This window comes from Embiotoca jacksoni, unplaced genomic scaffold (genome assembly GCF_022577435.1).
Source record: "Embiotoca jacksoni isolate LCO1_2020_lvr unplaced genomic scaffold, fEmbJac1.0.p SCAF_9, whole genome shotgun sequence".
Taxonomy (NCBI): domain Eukaryota; kingdom Metazoa; phylum Chordata; class Actinopteri; family Embiotocidae; genus Embiotoca; species Embiotoca jacksoni.
In genome coordinates this window covers 8,724,000-8,740,320 of record NW_027185447.1, presented here as the reverse complement: position 1 = coordinate 8,740,320, position 16,321 = coordinate 8,724,000, and the positions used below count along the sequence as shown (strand labels likewise).

At 39.3% G+C, this 16,321-nt stretch overlaps 2 protein-coding genes across 2 annotated transcripts; both read left to right on the top strand.

The window, feature by feature from the left end:
- Positions 1-223: 223 nt before the first annotated feature.
- foxl2l (forkhead box L2-like) lies at positions 224-1,575 on the top strand. The gene has a single exon (XM_069140897.1). The coding sequence runs from the start codon at positions 263-265 to the stop codon at positions 1,034-1,036; it is 774 nt and encodes a 257-aa protein (XP_068996998.1). The 5' UTR covers positions 224-262; the 3' UTR covers positions 1,037-1,575.
- A 1,235-nt stretch (positions 1,576-2,810) lies between these two features.
- Positions 2,811-15,473, top strand: tmem201 (transmembrane protein 201). Its single transcript, XM_069140888.1, has 11 exons — positions 2,811-2,982; positions 3,699-3,819; positions 3,911-4,105; positions 4,193-4,372; positions 4,608-4,984; positions 5,097-5,297; positions 9,626-9,843; positions 10,310-10,372; positions 10,506-10,796; positions 11,013-11,141; positions 13,446-15,473. The coding sequence occupies exons 1-11, from the start codon at positions 2,873-2,875 to the stop codon at positions 13,541-13,543; spliced, it is 1,983 nt and encodes a 660-aa protein (XP_068996989.1). The 5' UTR covers positions 2,811-2,872; the 3' UTR covers positions 13,544-15,473.
- Positions 15,474-16,321: the final 848 nt, after the last annotated feature.

Sequence of the window (16,321 nt, the reverse complement as noted above, 5' to 3'; positions counted from 1 at the left end):
AAAGACAATACATTAGTCTTTGATCACGTTGCTTCAAAGTGAGAATATTTCGATTGTTTTTAAAACACGGTGCCGTAACCCCTGCTTCAACCTAAACAGCCTGCACTGTATCACATACAATGGCATAACAGCGTGGGAAACCGGTGAGATGAAAGAAGGTGGGAGGGGTGTGTGCACCTGCGGACACGTTCATTTCCCCGCCTCGTTAGATGCAGCAGCTTTTTGCCCGAGCAGGACGCAAAAAAAACGGGAGACCTGAGCCATGGATGTAGAGGAGAAATCCCCTGGTGGGCAGGGAGTGCAGCTCCTGGACATCAGCTCCAACTCGCCCCCATATGAGCCCAAAGATGTAGAGGAGACCGGCCAGCTGGAGAAGCCACCGTACTCCTACGTGGCTCTCATCGCCATGGCCATCAAGGACAGCCAAGATAGGAGACAAACCCTGAGCGGGATATACCAATACATAGTGTCCAAGTTCCCCTACTACGAGAAGAACAAAAAAGGTTGGCAAAATAGTATAAGACACAATTTGTCTCTCAATGAGTGTTTTGTGAAAGTGCCCAGGGAGAACCCGGGGGACCGGAAGGGCAACTACTGGATGCTTGACCCCGCGTTTGAGGACATGTTTGAGAAGGGGAACTACCGGCGGCGGAGGAGGGTGAGGAGACCCTACATACCCAGGAGCGTCCCTTACCTGACCGGGGAACCCATGGAGTATCCCGAGCCGCTCTACCTGCAGCCTTACGTGAGTAGGTCCTGGAGCATGTGCCAGCCCAACCCGTCCCAGCCGACTGGATACCCAACGGCCCAGGTCGTCGCCAGCGGCTCGGTGAGCCCGTACTGCGCGCCCCCACCCTTCCACTACCCTCCCTACGGTGCGTACCACCCCCACCACCCGCCCGTGCTGGTGCCCCACAACGTGTGTCCTTACGGCGGAGTGACCCAGCCGATGAGCCCGGACGCAGGCACCGTCTCGGTGGCATGCAACTACCCGCAGTTCACTTCCTATGCAAGGCAGGCGGAGGCGCCGCAGTAGGACCGCTGACGGCCGGTTCACAGACTCACAGTTCATCTGTTTCATCATTTCATTAAGGCTACTGCGTTTGTCGGGTCGAAGTTTGTTGTTTAAGGTATCAAATTGCTGACAGCTGATTAAATGTTATACCCAGAACTGTTTGTTAACTTCTGTTACAGGCTCCTGTTTGAAAAGCCAAATAATTACAGTCCTATACTGAGGATGCTTTGCTTCAAGAATGGCACCGATCAAGTGTGAATTGCAGGAAGACAGCTGATTTAAGTCTGAGGCTTAAATTATGCCACCTTTGTTGGATATAATTGTCTTGCAACCAAGTACCCGAAACTTGTATTGTGTTTTTACATTGTTATGTTAATATTTTTGAATGGGCCAATACATTTGTTATTATTTATTTTTTTCTCTTGTTCGATCCTTTTATCTGAGCTGCTATAACAATTATTGACACTGAAGCACTGATCAGTTTTCTTATTTGATTCTGAATGTTTACGTGATGTAAAATACATCACGTTTGTTTAAATAAAAATGTTATTTTTGCATCAGATACTCTCATTGATTGAGTTAAACCTTTACTATTATGATGGGTGACAATGTATTATAAGTAATCATTATCAGTATTATTATTAACACAAATTTTTAGCATTTTCCTATTGTGTAAGCTTCACTTATAAAATAATTATTCTTCATTGACCTAATTGCTGTCACAAGGTTTAGCTTTACATTCTCTTAGCTTGGTTGAAATTAGCAATTTAAAAAAAAAAGGTGTTTCTGCCTTGGCCTACACCCAAGCCTTGATTGGTATAGGTGAATAATTCAGCAGGCTAACCAACAAACAAAAGTTATTCTTGACAGCAGACAATCTGAAAAACTATATGGAGGCCCAATGCATTCACAAAAGAAAAGAAAATAGAGACCTTTTCTCGGAATTGTGACTTGCTATCTCATAAGTAAGAGATCCGACTGTCATAATTACGAGAAAAGATCTTTAGCCTACAAGATCCGGATCCAGTTAAATACAATCTGGGCTGCAACATGAGCCCCCCCCCCCCCCCCCCCCCTCGATACCCCCCCTCCCTCCCCGCCCTTTTTTTTTTTTATTTTTTTTTTTTAAAAGCCTATTTTTGCTTAATAAACACATTAAATACGCCGAATTTGCCATTGACAGTTCATATTGGCTGTGTACCAGTAAATGTATTGACAACTATCACTGAATCACTTTGATATGAACGAGATTTAGAAAATCTGATGATTCTCAAGCAAGCTTTGAAGAATTAAAAAAAAAAAAAAAAAAAAAAAAAAAAATATTTTTTTTTAAATTAACAGCCAACAATATGCCTCTGTAAATGGCAGATGAACTAAATCGACATGGTATCAGCCGTCCCTCTTTCATGAACCCATTAAACATAGAGGATTCCTAATGTAATGTCCTAAAGGTTCAAAGCAGGGGGGAGAAAAAAAAAATAAAAAAACCCCACATGAACAGCCCCTCGACACATTCCAACACTATCACAGTCGGTTCCTACTACACTACGGGCTGCTTAGAGCTGAGCAAACATTAGATTACTTTCTATTTCTACGAACAATATCACCCAAAACACACGAGTTACGGCTAAATACATCATTTGTTGTAAAAAAAAATTAAAATAAATCTCAGTAATAAGTGGGTTTAGTGAGCCCAGAACGAGTGAATGAAACATGTTGGAGCGCGTCCACGTGGCTACGCAAATTCCGTTTCCGTTACATGGGCGTGAACAAAAGGAACCGCTTTGCCCGCGTGAGCTCCTCCGAGCCGTGTTTTGCCGACACAGTTTTACGCACAGCGTTTTAATTTCAGCAGAAATGGAGACGTTTAACAAGCTTCTTTTGGAGTATCCTGAATTGATGTACAGTGGAGTCGGAGCTACGGCGTTTGTCGCCGGCGGAGCGCTGATATATAAAATATCCACCAGGTAAAACTCCACGGTTCTGCACCGCGGTGTGTGTGTGTGTGTGTGTGTGTGTGTGTGTGTGTGTGTGTGTGAGTGTTTTTTTTTTTAGCTAACGTGAGATGCATGTTAGCAGACAGCGTTAAATATCACACCGACTGATCAAAATTCAAAAGTACAATCAATACCGTTTGCCATCAGACATCGTGCAAATCGGTTCCTTTTCCCCCTCAGGAGCGGTGCGTGTTTTTACGCGCGACCCCGAGCGGTAACTTTGATAGCCGTGGCTGCTAACTTGCTAGATAGTAGTGGATGAGATCCCAAATCCCGCTGGATCTTTTCCATCCGTGTTTACGACGCAACGTGATGATAGTGTCGATCCAAATAGTCCGTAAATAGTATAAAACATCGGGTTGTGTTTTAGAGTCGTGATGTTTTTCAGGAGCGGATCTCCTGCCTCGGATAGGACAGATAAACACCGATAGGATTAACGACTGTGGTTGAAGTATTCACGTCTACTTAAAGTAATATTGTTAATACTACACCTCGAAAATGTTTTACTATAAGTATAAACCCTGCTTTCGCAACTTTACCCAAGTTAAAGTATGTAAGTCAGCAAAATGTAATTGAAGTATCAGAAGTATAAATACTCATTGTGCAGTAAAATGCTCTCTGTAAGTGTCATCAGCAGGATGGATTAACATTATCATTTTAAAAAGAAATCCACTTTTGATTTGCAGGAAGAAGCCCACCCATGCAAGTGTAAACTGCTGGTTCTGTAATCAAAACACAGTGGTGCCCTACGGGAACAGGAACTGCTGGGATTGTCCCAACTGTGACCAGTATAATGGCTTCCAGGAGGTGAGTTTAAGTATTACTTCTTTTTTTTTTCTCAGTCAACTTTTCTTTTTGGTGTGTTTGTTTAACCTTTTTGTTGATGTGTGTTTTTCAGAATGGGGATTACAACAAACCCATCCCAGCTCAGTACATGGAGCATCTAAATCACGGCGTATCTGGAAGCCTTCCTTCATCTGAGACCCCTAAGACTCTGCAGTGGGTCAACTGTCAGATGTTGCTATGCAGGAAGTGTAATAACAACCAGTCTGCAAAGATCAAACAGTTGGCCTCGTATATCCCGAGGGATGATGTATGTACTTTGCTCTCATTTCTTCATGTTAACGCATCACGTTATAATTATCAACGCTGAATTTGTTATTGTTTCTTTCTATTGTAGGAGAACTATGATGAGGAAATTGAGGCCTTCAAGCACCACCTGGAGCAGACTTATAAGTTATGCAGACCGTGTCAGACAGCAGTGGAGTACTACATTAAATATCAGAACCGCCAGCTTCGCACCGTGCTCTTAAACAATCAGCTTCGGCGTACCCGAGAATCAGACACAGCTTTCGTAAAGGTCAGTGAAACCCAAAGTCCAAATTTCAAGCACTTAACAGGCAAAGTCTGCAAACAAGTGGTTGATTGAATTTACACAAAACACAGCAAGTCTTGATGAGCAGCTTTATGCTATGACATGCAACGTGTCTTAACTTTTAGCCAAATACTAAATCAGATGATGATTATAACCAAGATGATGACTCTGATTCTGACAGATAAATACTTACATTAAAAACATGTTTTCTTTCCTACAGAGCTGCCATTCCTTGTCTTCTCCCACGGGGGTCATACTGTTACGGGCCCTGACCTTCCTGATTTGTGCTTTTCTAGTTGCTACGTCTTTCTGTGAATTGCCGGATCAGCCTGCTTCGCCTAGTGGCCCACAGCCATTAAGTGGGGGGGTCATTCCTCCAAAGCCTAAACCGCAAAATGAATCCACCCCCAACAGCAACAGAAACAGCAGCAGCAGCGGAGCCGTGCCTGTGTGGCAGGGTCTGCTGGAGCTGCTCCCTGACAAGGCCATAGAAAATGCTAAGCTGGTGTGGCAGCATGGAAAGGACAACCAGCTGGCTATAGTCTCTGTTGGCCTGTTGACTTGTATCACTGCTATATTCTTAGCAGGACCTGCGAGGTAAACAACCACCACGTCTTTATTTGCCGTTGGATAAGTTGTCGGAGGTTTAACTTGAGCAAAAACAAAACGTTTTTTCTTTTTTTGTGTGTGTGTCTTGCTGCATTTTCAGGTTGCGGAGAATCGATGCTGTGGCCTCTGTCCTGTGGTTCTCCATCCTGTGCCTCTACCTGGCTGAGAGCTACCTGACTGGTGCCTTGGATCGGATGGACACAGCAAAGCTAATCACCATCTCCCTCTGTTGCCTAGTCAGCTTTGCTGCTGCTGCGGCAACTCGCAAACCACTGGGTCCACGAAGAGCCAAATACCGAAGGTCAGAATCTGAGCAGTAATGTTCACGTTGTGTTTGAAACGTGCGATTGTACCGAGTGTCCTATCTCCATGAGTGGTTTGTGTTCATCAGAACCAGGTCCAAATACATTAATCTAATTAGTGTTATCATTTAAAAAAAAAAAAAAAAAACACGTCATTTCTTTTACCTTACCATTTTTTCCTCTCAACCCCTCTGTTTCACTGCTGCGTGTGAATGACTGAGATCATGACGTGTGATTGCTAAACTCCTGTAACATTGTGTGTCCGGCTGACGTAACTAAATAGTGGTTCCGTCGGCTTAATCACTGAAATCTGCTTGAAGCACACAGGACATTGTGTACAGTCGCTTGATGTTTGTCAGATTTGGGAGGCTAAAATCAGTGTACGCACAGAAGTAAGATAGAGCTGTATCATGAACAGCTGACAATTTTTAATCCCTGTGGTTGGTCATAGAATTGACTCAATGATAGTTTTTTTTTATTTTTGGACTTTTCCAGTGAGTGAAATCAATGAAAGAATCTGTCAGGAATCATGAAGTCAAATAGAAACTGTTAATAAAACGACAATGATAAATTATTATTAGTTGCTAACCCTCAAGACGATTAGTCAAGTACGTTATACAGAATCTCTTTTGTGGGAAAATGTGCAAAATTATCATTCAAATTCATCCTGTATTTTTTTAAATGTTTGTCTAATTACATTTCTGGTTTCTTATTAACCATATCCATTATGCAATGCACTGACCATCGCAGATAAACAAAATACAACTTAAAACCTGCCATATATTTCAAACTAATATAGAGGGATTGGAACATTTAAGTTCCCAGCCTGTACTAACTATGTATTCTACACTGCACTATAATGTTTAAAGGGTTTTGAATGTACTAATTTATTCATTAACACTCTGGTAAAACTGTGGATTGAAAATGGTTCACTAACTACAGCTTATCGCATGAAATACTAATTTGTGAGAACACTTCTGGCCATATTCAAGATGTTGTATCTGAGCAGTCACACCTCTCCTGTACTGCTTCACATCATCTACAATTTCTGAACAAAGGATGAACCGTGGATATGACCAAAAAAAAAAGTAATGCCACCATATATGTGTAACTGATCTCTGTAAGGACTACAGCATCAATGCTTATGCTCTGGTCAGAGCTGGAAGGTTTTCCGTGTGCTGCCAACATCCTGACAGCCAACGCGTTTAAATTTTACATATCTCTATCAGTAGCTGAAGCAGATTTTAGATTTTAACAATGGAAATGTTGAAGCCTTTTAATGTGAGGATTGGTCACTATGTATCTATTGTCAATTTAAAAACTTAACACTTAGCTGCCTGGGAAAAGCGATCTTTATCGCTCTGAATTTTGTTCTTCTCCCGTCCTTATTGTGATGTTGGGCCTCCTGTGATTTACATTGGCACGACGCTTCAGTCAGTTTTCCGTGGTGTTTGAAATGATGCGTGACCTTCACCATAAGCCAATTATATTTCAAAAAAATACTTTCTTTTTTTTTTTAACGTTTTGTACATAAGTTTTAAGTAGTAAATGTTGAGTAAGTATGCTTTCAAAAACCGTGCCACGGTGAGGTTTTATTCATCAATAAACTGCAAATGCAGTAAACGAAAAAAGAAAAAAAAAATCTAACAAAGATTTGCTGTGATCACCCCAGCAGCAATTCTCCTCAGTAAACATGTGTACAGTTTTGTAAGGTGCGTTGCAGGTAGGTTGTTTTGAACCTCCTTGACAACTTAACTCAGTTTTTCTTATATATTGAGGCGTTTCGGCTCCGTTGTTTCTGTCACGACCTGTAATTCCAGACGGACTCCATGACGTTGAGATCTGTGGTGGTCGTCATGCCATCAGCGACAGAACTCCTTGTTGTTGAAGATAGTTTTTTGTAAATCCACCTCTAAGTTTTGGGCTTGTTGTCGTGCTGCAGAGTGAACTTGGGACTCATCACATGCCCGACTGATGGTGTTGCATTACGACGGCAAAGCATCTACTGCACGTATATTGCTTCGTATTATCTTTAGTTGTGATCAGCTATGCCACTATGTGGCAGGTACTTGGTTTGTGTTGGCGTTCACTTAAGGTAATCCAGTCTAAACTAGTTTCTGGTGGCCTTATTGTATGAGTCCTTGAACATGCAAACATGACTAAGTGCTCAACTCTACACATGTCTGGACACTTCCACCCTTAATAGTTTTTATAGGTCAGTCCATCCATCAGCACTCTAACATGGTGATATATTATAAACACTAATGGACGTATTAGGTGCATGCACTAAAGTTTAATCTCTCACCTCTTTATTTCTGTTCATCTGTTTTGTTTTACATGATTGGAATTTATTGAATGAAGGGATATTTATTTGACAGTAATGTGAAAAGGTATTACAAACTAATACTAGAGAATCTGCGTAGATTACTGTAACTATGAGGTTTATATGGTATGTTGTGCTGTCCTGTAGATGGAGTTCTGTTCTCAAACCAGCACCTTTGGTGCAGTAGTCTCAAAAAGCTTTACATATTGTGAATATAAGACATTGGAAATGCAGTTTATAGGTCATGAATAAAGTTTTTCCTGCTCATAGAGGATCATTTTTAGAGCTTTGAAGCTGTGATTTTGATTTTTTTTTTCACATCTATTACAAATCAAATGCAAGGATTGCAATTCTATTTAATGAGTTATACTGACTTGTGATCTATAAACATCTGTCAGTATTGACTTGGAAACATTTTTATAAACTGTAGAACGTGATAAAATGCATTTTTAAACTTTTGACAAAAATAATATTTCATTGAAATTAAAACAGGTCACACAACAAACCATGCTGTTTTAGAGAAGTTGAGACTTTTTTTTAATGGGCTTTCACTGAAGTTCACACTGGTCCGCTCTGTGTGTTCGCAAAGGAAGAAATGGATATATTTCAGTAATAGTACCTTTTGTTTGTATATCTAAGGTACAACTTAATGTATTATCTTTTTCCAAAGTTTTACATGCTGTACCAAAAGGTGTTGTTTGTTATAAACCGTCAGTATGCATGTTTCTTATGCCCTGATATATGCATATCTACCCTGAGTATGTTTTTATTTCTGCATGGTTTTTTTTGGAGAGAATTCCTGCATCTACCTGATGAGTTGTACGACTGTTAGACTTTACTGTATTTAGCATTTAGCTCGAGAAGCACTACTACAGTGGTATGTTAAGTCTAAGCTACTATATCTAACTAATTACATGATAGCCACAAATATATTGTGTGGTGTTTCAACAGTGATAGCTACCTTTTTACTGATGGACCCATTCATGTTTTTACTGCACTGTGTAGCTCATAAATGTGATTGTGTCATACCTAAATGTTTTCACAGAGTGTGTGTTGAAGAAACACTAAAAGACTCAGTATTTTATTAATGAGCTACTACGATGCCAAATCTTGATAGTTTCTATACAATTTAAGCAATTTCTTAATTTGATCAGTTATTGTGTGTTTATATATTCTGTAGCAGCCTCAAAGTGGAGCGCCGTCCTCACCGAAAGGTTTTTACTGCAACACATTGTGTTTTGGGTGCTTATATTAGGTGTCTTTCTTTTAATGTCAGGCTCCATTTTGAAGACTTTGTAGGAATGCTTGCTGTACATGGAATGTAATAAACAGCTGGTGAAAGGATACGCCGTCTGCTTGTTTTTCGACAACACAAACACAACGTCTTGTCCTGTCCTGTTTTGAATGTCTCTGTCATGCTTTTAAAACAGTAACAAAGCGTTGGAGTTTGGAGAATGTAAACAATCAAGATTGTCCCGATTTTTTCTTTCTTTAAGAAAGACAAAGGCTGATTAACACGTCTTTCTATGGACCAGTGACTTTGTATTGAAATGTAAGCGCTGTATGGCTGGGCAGCCTTTTTCCTGCAGCTTTTGTTCTGTGGGCACTTCCAGCTGCTGCATGTGGTCAGACAGCTGCAGCCACATGTCAGTGGCAGCCCTGCCACAGACTGTAAAGTGCTCACATTTACTGGATATCAAAGCTGAATGGTACAAAGTTTGTCCTCTTGATTTTATTTTAGACGCAGCTTGTAGTTGGTATGTAATTCAGACTATATATTTTAATGTCAAAATTGTTCTTTAACATGTAAATCCCATTTTGCTGTCTACATATAATCACAAATAGAAAATCCAGTCATTACACTATTTGTCAATTTTTTTTTTTGTGAAGTTGCCTCGTGTAACTACTTTAGATTTTCATTAGAGTGTATTTTTCATGTAATATTAGAACCTTTTTTTTTTTTCTTTCTTTTTTTTTTTTAAAGTGTTATGATTTTGATTTCAGATACCTTGCAGGCAGCTCTGCAGTCCCCTTCAGCAGCCAGCCTCCTTTGTATTGCCCTGACCTGACGGACTCCTTCATCCCCTCCCCACCGCCTAACCTCTCCAAGCTCATCAACCGCCAACAAGGTCCTTGCGAGCGCAAAGCCTCCCCTTCCTCTCTGCCTGGGCGCCTCAACAGAGCCCTCTGCCTCGGCACGATCCCCTCCCTCACCAGGACAGGTAACACTGGCATTTTTCTGTTTGTGTTAATTGAAGGAAAAACATAATCTGAGGATGACTTGTTTGCACAGATGTAGTGGCATGTCCTTTTATTTGTAGTCTGGCACCTTACAGATAACTGCCACACTACTTTCATTAGCTGGTGGGAATACTCGGCCTTCTTCTGTTTACATTTGATTTTTGTATGCGTTCCCAACAACATGTTTGATCTTGAGTTGCTTCTTGCAATTCAGTGCTTCGTATACAGACAAGATTTATAATTTATAAGCTCCAGCAGCTCTCAGTTTGTGCTTCTTGGAAAATATTTAGGTCACCTTACAGGCTGCTTTTCTTTGTCTAATGTTATATAAAACTGAATATCCTTGAGTTTTTTGTTACGATATAACATGTTTCCATGACATTGTCTTGTTTTATGTTATTAAAAAACAGAACAACATGCTTGTTTTTGGTCTTATCTCTTTTTCAGATTCTGGTTACCTGTTCAGTGGAAGCAGACCAGCCTCACAGTACAAAGATTCACCATCCTCAGGTATTATTAAAACTCCAAGTGATTCTGTAATCTCAATTGAACATTTTGTGTTTTAAACAGTTCCTAACCCTATCAGAGCATCTGATGGACATTTTCCACTGCTTTTTTTTTTTAAATTTATTTTTTTACACAGACTACTTTTCACTGAAGTCTGGGAGTCGCCCATCATCCCCAGGTCCCTCTCCAACTCCCTCAGTCGCTGGGTCAGTAACATCCAGTTCAGGTTCTGCCAGACTACGCCGCCCCCTCATCAGCCCTGCTCGCCTCAACATCACCGGTCAGAAACTCCGGCTTTTCTCAGCAGAGCCAGAACCCACTCTCATGTCCCCACCTGTTTCTCCATCGCATTTCCTTGTGGAGCCGGCCTCTTCCATTTACAGTGGCTGCTTTTCACCTGACACGTCACCCTTCCAAAGTCAAAATGGCAAGTACAGCTGAGGTTGAACTGGTTATTGTTGGGGGCTTGTAGCAATTTCAACTGTTTACCTTGGTGTCATTCTTAATACCACCACCAGATGGCAACATAAATCCTTTTGTAAATCTGCAGATAGTGGCTCTATAAAGAAAAAGGATTTTGAACAATGTTTAGATGGCTTTATCTTTGGCTTAATAATTTATGTATTATGACATTGCTTTGCAGATTTGAGTTCCTTGCTAAGAGATGGCAGTGTGATTGAAGAGGAAGAGAAACGAAGCAGCTCCTCAGAGTCGTCAGCATGCCGAGTTGGCACTACGACACACGGTCTGGAAGGCATCCCTCCCTCTAAAGGTAAGCAATCTGATTAAAAGCCACCAGGGAGATAAATATTGTGTTCACGATGTTTGGAATCATTTAATTGTGGTACCTCGAGCAAACGAGAGCTAACTGGCTAAATCTGACAGCAGTTCTTGAGCTTCTTTGCAAATGCAAGAGACAAACACTTCATTGTGATGAGTTGGGTTTCAGTAATTTTCTTTAGTTATTTCACAATTGAATGGATCAATTACATATTTTATGCAATGTATTCATATAATGCATTTCATAATGTTTTTCTTATGGCTTAAATTTCATGAAAGATCTGGTGAAACGTTTTTCTTTTTAGTATATTAGCTTACCACTGTAAATGTACAGAGTGAAAGAGTCCCGTTGCTAAATTGCTTGTGACTGCATTGATGTATGCGAGTTCAACCAATCTCTGGAATATTTGTAGGGGCTGGTAATTTTGCAAAAATACAGCACAAACGGCATTTCTGCACAACGTCAGCCTTTCCAAACAAAACTTGCTTCATCAAGAAAAATTACTTCTTATTTACATTCAGCAAGGCTCTTTAACCTGTCATCGTCGAAACAAATGCCAGTTGACCAGAAGAAAAAAACGCAAAACCAGAGGTGACGGGTTTATGGGAAATGTGGTTTTATCATTAAAATTAGGCTGCCAATCGTCCCTGCATCAGTCTTATCGTCTAGTATATGTAGAATTCTTATTATAGACTCTGACAGTTATAAGAGATTGCACTTTATTTTTGTACATACAGTTTTTTTTTGTTTTTTTTTTTAACCTTTATTTAACCAGGTAAAATCAATTGAGAACCAATTCTCATTTACAATGATGATCTGTCAGCACAGTCCACACAGTGACACAAACAGCACAGATACAAAACAGTATGACAAACACATGAGGAAAAGGCTAAAGACAACATGGGTAAATGAATAAACACTATGTACCAAAATAAGCAATAAAATTAATAAAAATAAATAAATAAAATGAAAAAGGCAGATTACTGGATTTTCTTTATAAAAATAAGAGAGAGAGAGAGAGAGAGAGAGAGAGAGAGAGAGAGAAAAGCAAGGGCTGGTCAGCAGGTACAGCAGTCAACTATGATTTGTTGCAGCTTTAGTTTGAACATGTTGAGAGAGGTGAGAGCTGTTAGTTTGAGTGTGTTTTGAAGTGAGTTCCAGTCATTTGCAGAGGCAAAATGAAAGGCGTTATGACCAAACACAGTACGGACTTTTGGAATGATGAGCCTAATGAAGTCACTTGATCTTCAATGGCGATTGCTGTCCGAGATGTGCAGAAGATTTGAGAGGTAGCGAGGGGTCATTCCCAAAAGGGATTTGTAGACCACGAGCAGCCAGTGTTGTAGCCGCCTGGTGTGAAGGGAGGGCCAGTCAAATTATGTCTGGTTGGCTCAGATACAATTTGAAAGAGGTTTAAAGCATCAAATTGCTGTGTAACTAAATCAGGGGGGTTGATCATATTCCAGTTTAGGTCACCCAGAAGGACAAACTCAGAGGAAATGTGAGGGGCCAACAGTAAACCGAGAGCTCTTAATGTGCATGCTGGAGCAGAGGGTGATCTATAGCAAACAGCTACAGACAGAGTGACATTTGTTGATAGTTTAAGTTTTAACAGTAACAGTTCAAATTGTTTGGGGACTGATTTAGACAGCGTAACAGAACATTGCAAATTTGAATTGAATTGAGTTGAATTGATATGATATGATTCGAAAAACCATCTTAAGCGATTATTTTTGCATAAAATGTAACCTACGTGTTTTTTTTATTTACAGACTGTCACGGTCGGTTTTGCAGAGCTACATCAGTTTAATGACTCAGGATTTATTTTTGTAACTTTGAGGCTCTGAAAATTAAAAAATCAGAACTAAAACAGTCCCAGATATTTCTGTGATATGCTTATTATCATAGGCGGTGATTACATATAACTGTTGTTTTATATCACGTAGTGGTTAAAAGGATTGCAATAATGTTCCTCGACTTGCCATTCCAGCAATTTTACTGGGGAAAAAAAAACAACATTAAACTGAATTGCAACACCGCTTCCCAAAAAAGTCTGAAATTTAGCAAAAATAGAAAAAAGTCTATTTGATGTGGATTGTTGACATTTGGCTGACTCATGATCCGCTTTGTGAGGTAATTGTCAGATAGGTACCTAAATTTAAACAAGCTGAGGCTTGTTTACGGTCATGATCTTCTGAAATCATGACCGTTAAACCTACACAAAATGGAAAACGTTAGATTCAGACTGATGATTCCGAGTCTCATGAAATAAATTTGCTTTCTCTTTCTCTCCAGGTTTGGTGAAGCGTCTTATCTGGCCCGGGCTTTTATTAGCGAGCCTGACTGGCAACCTGCTGTTCGCCGGCCTCCATATGTACCACAACTGGAGGTGAAGCGTTTATGGTTCTGCTGCTGTTCTCTTGTGACCTGTACGGAGCGAGTGGGCCTCTTGAGACTTAACAAGCCCGTTCTGTCTGTAGACCTGAAGGTTATTCAGCAATGCCAGAAAACCTCATCTTTCTGGTGCTTACTAATTGTTTGCTGGTGCTTAGTGAAAATATAGATGTCAGCTGACAACATTTTCAGCAACAGACCTCCCATTAGATTGGAGTTAATAGTAAAATGTACTATGAACTCAAATTACACCTTTGAATTTGTTATTCATTGTTGCTTGAGCACATTTTGGCCTTTGTTTGGTCTTTTGGCCACTGCTCCTCTTATGTAAAGTCGGGTGCGAAAGGGTCAACTCTTGCACTGATGCTCGATGCCTTTTTAAAACCCATTCTGTGAAATGTGCAATACATGGTGTTCAGTCGCTGCTGCTCGGTCAAAGAGTGTCAAAGTCTTACCTGCTAATACGGATCGTGATGAAACACTTCCCCAATCTGAAGAACATTTCTGGTTCTCTACAATAGCCAAAAAAATGGAAAATATATTAAGCAGCATGTTTTGTTTTTTTTTTTTTTTTTTTTTTGTTTTTTTTTGTAGCATGTAATCAGTTTTGCATTTTTGGAACGTGTACAGATTTTCAAATGTCAGTTTGGTGTTTTCCATTATCTTTCAGTGAATACTCAACTGAGAATGAGAGGTGCTCTGCTCTGTTACTTTGTTACAGTCAACAACATTATCAACATTATGCTCATCTCATACTTGTATCACTGTCATTCACAACTGAAATGGTTCTCTTTCATCAAACTATTCCAGTTTCTGTTATCTTTTTCAGTCCCAGTTTACTGGCCAATTCTTAAGAGGCAAAACTCCTGAGATCAGATGCAATGCTAAAAATAAGAAAATATTATTTCCAGTCTGTAAAACAAAATCATGTTGATGTCTGTATAATTATTATTATTTTATTTTTTTTTAAAAGCCGCAGAGACGTTCTACTGCTGACTCAGCTGTGAACTCATTAGAAAACTCATTTTCTGTCTACCGCCTACACCATTACAAATGCAAATGTTTTGTACTTGTTTCCTGAATTGTACTTTCACTTTTTTGTGTTTGACTGTGTTTTGAAATGGTTCTATTTGAGATGAATAGCACATATGTTTGAGTGTTTGTTTGTAAATGTTGGACACATATAAGTTGTATCCAGGTTGTAGTATGTTTTGCTTCTTGTGTACAAATCATATGAAGAATATTGTTACATGAACACGCACTCGATTATTAAGTATAATTCTTAATTCTCTTTTGATCACTACTGGGTTATGTGGTTTTTCTGAGACACTAAATGCTAATTTGATATTGTGGTAGATTTTGGTTTTGTTTAAAGTTATTTTGAGCCAAAGTAACAAATAATGAAACTAATATAAAAATAGATTTTCTGTAAAAGTAAAAATTGCTACTGAAAGACGTCTACAGGACTGGAAATTGTCCAATGGTAGATTTAGAAATCTATCATGAGACAAGCTTGTAATGAGTAATAGTTTTTGAAAGGTATTTTAACCTTCCAACACACTGTATACAGACTTATGTATTAGTACTTGAAGTGTAATGTGGCGTACTTTTATTTCTTCTCTGAAGAAGGCTTATTTACTGAAAGATTATGATACATGTTGAAATGTAAAACTATTTGCTTTTCCGGAATGAGACAAACCATTTTTCATTTGTTTTCAAAATGAATTTGAATTTGTATTTAAAGTGTTATTGAAGACTGTCCATTTGCAAGAAGTTTGAATTGGAGTTCTTTGATATTTTCATGTATTAATACAAAGTTTGTTTTTCACTGTTGTGTTTAGATATGCACATGTTTGGTCTGTGACTGTATGGAACAATGTTGACTTCATTTGGACCCATACTTTTTTAATAAAAGTATTTTTTCCCTAATTATCTTTGAATTGAATTGAATCTACTTTCTGTCCAGGCACAAAAGCCAGTTGTTTTTTACAGATGTGAACAAATTTGTTGGTACCCTTAACACCTCATTGAAATAATGCTTTATTCCTTCTGAATAGAATTGATGTTAAAGGTCATTTTCAAATGAACATGATGTACACGTATGTAAGTAAAATAAAGCATATAAAGTGTGAAAAAAATAAAACGATTGCTTCTTCTACCGAGATTATTGTAAAATGGCCTCGACATATTTGTTGGGTACACCCAGGAAAAGTGAGATAATTGTGTATTAGTGATACTTCAAACCAACTGTTTTTGTTAATCAGTATCACACGTCTTAGATCTTGTAATCATCTTGGATTTAAATGGAGAAAAGAGGTCACACTGCTGGGGGTTTTTTTGCACCACACTGAGCATGGACCAGAGGAAGCAAAGCAGAGAGCTGTCTGAAAGACAATTATAGATTAAAACTACAAGCAGTGATATGCGGGCCCTCGCACGCTGCACGCTGACGGTCCGCATACTCCCGCTTGCAGTTTAAATTCTTTTCCCGATCCCGTTCCTTATTCTTAAAAAAAAAAAAATTGCCTTTTTTTTGGCGGCTTTAACATCTTCAAAAATTAATGAAAGCCGGTGCCTGACGCATGTGCAAGGTTTCGTGAGGTTTGGAGCATCGTTTGACCTTAAACATCAACTTCCTGTGTCACGGCGAAACATCAAACTTAGCCGCATCGCCCTGGCTATACTGTATACAAAAAAATAATTTTGGGCTACAGTATGAATTTTTTTTTAATGTTTTGGACAACATACAGTATGAATTTTTTATCACTTTTTGGAGT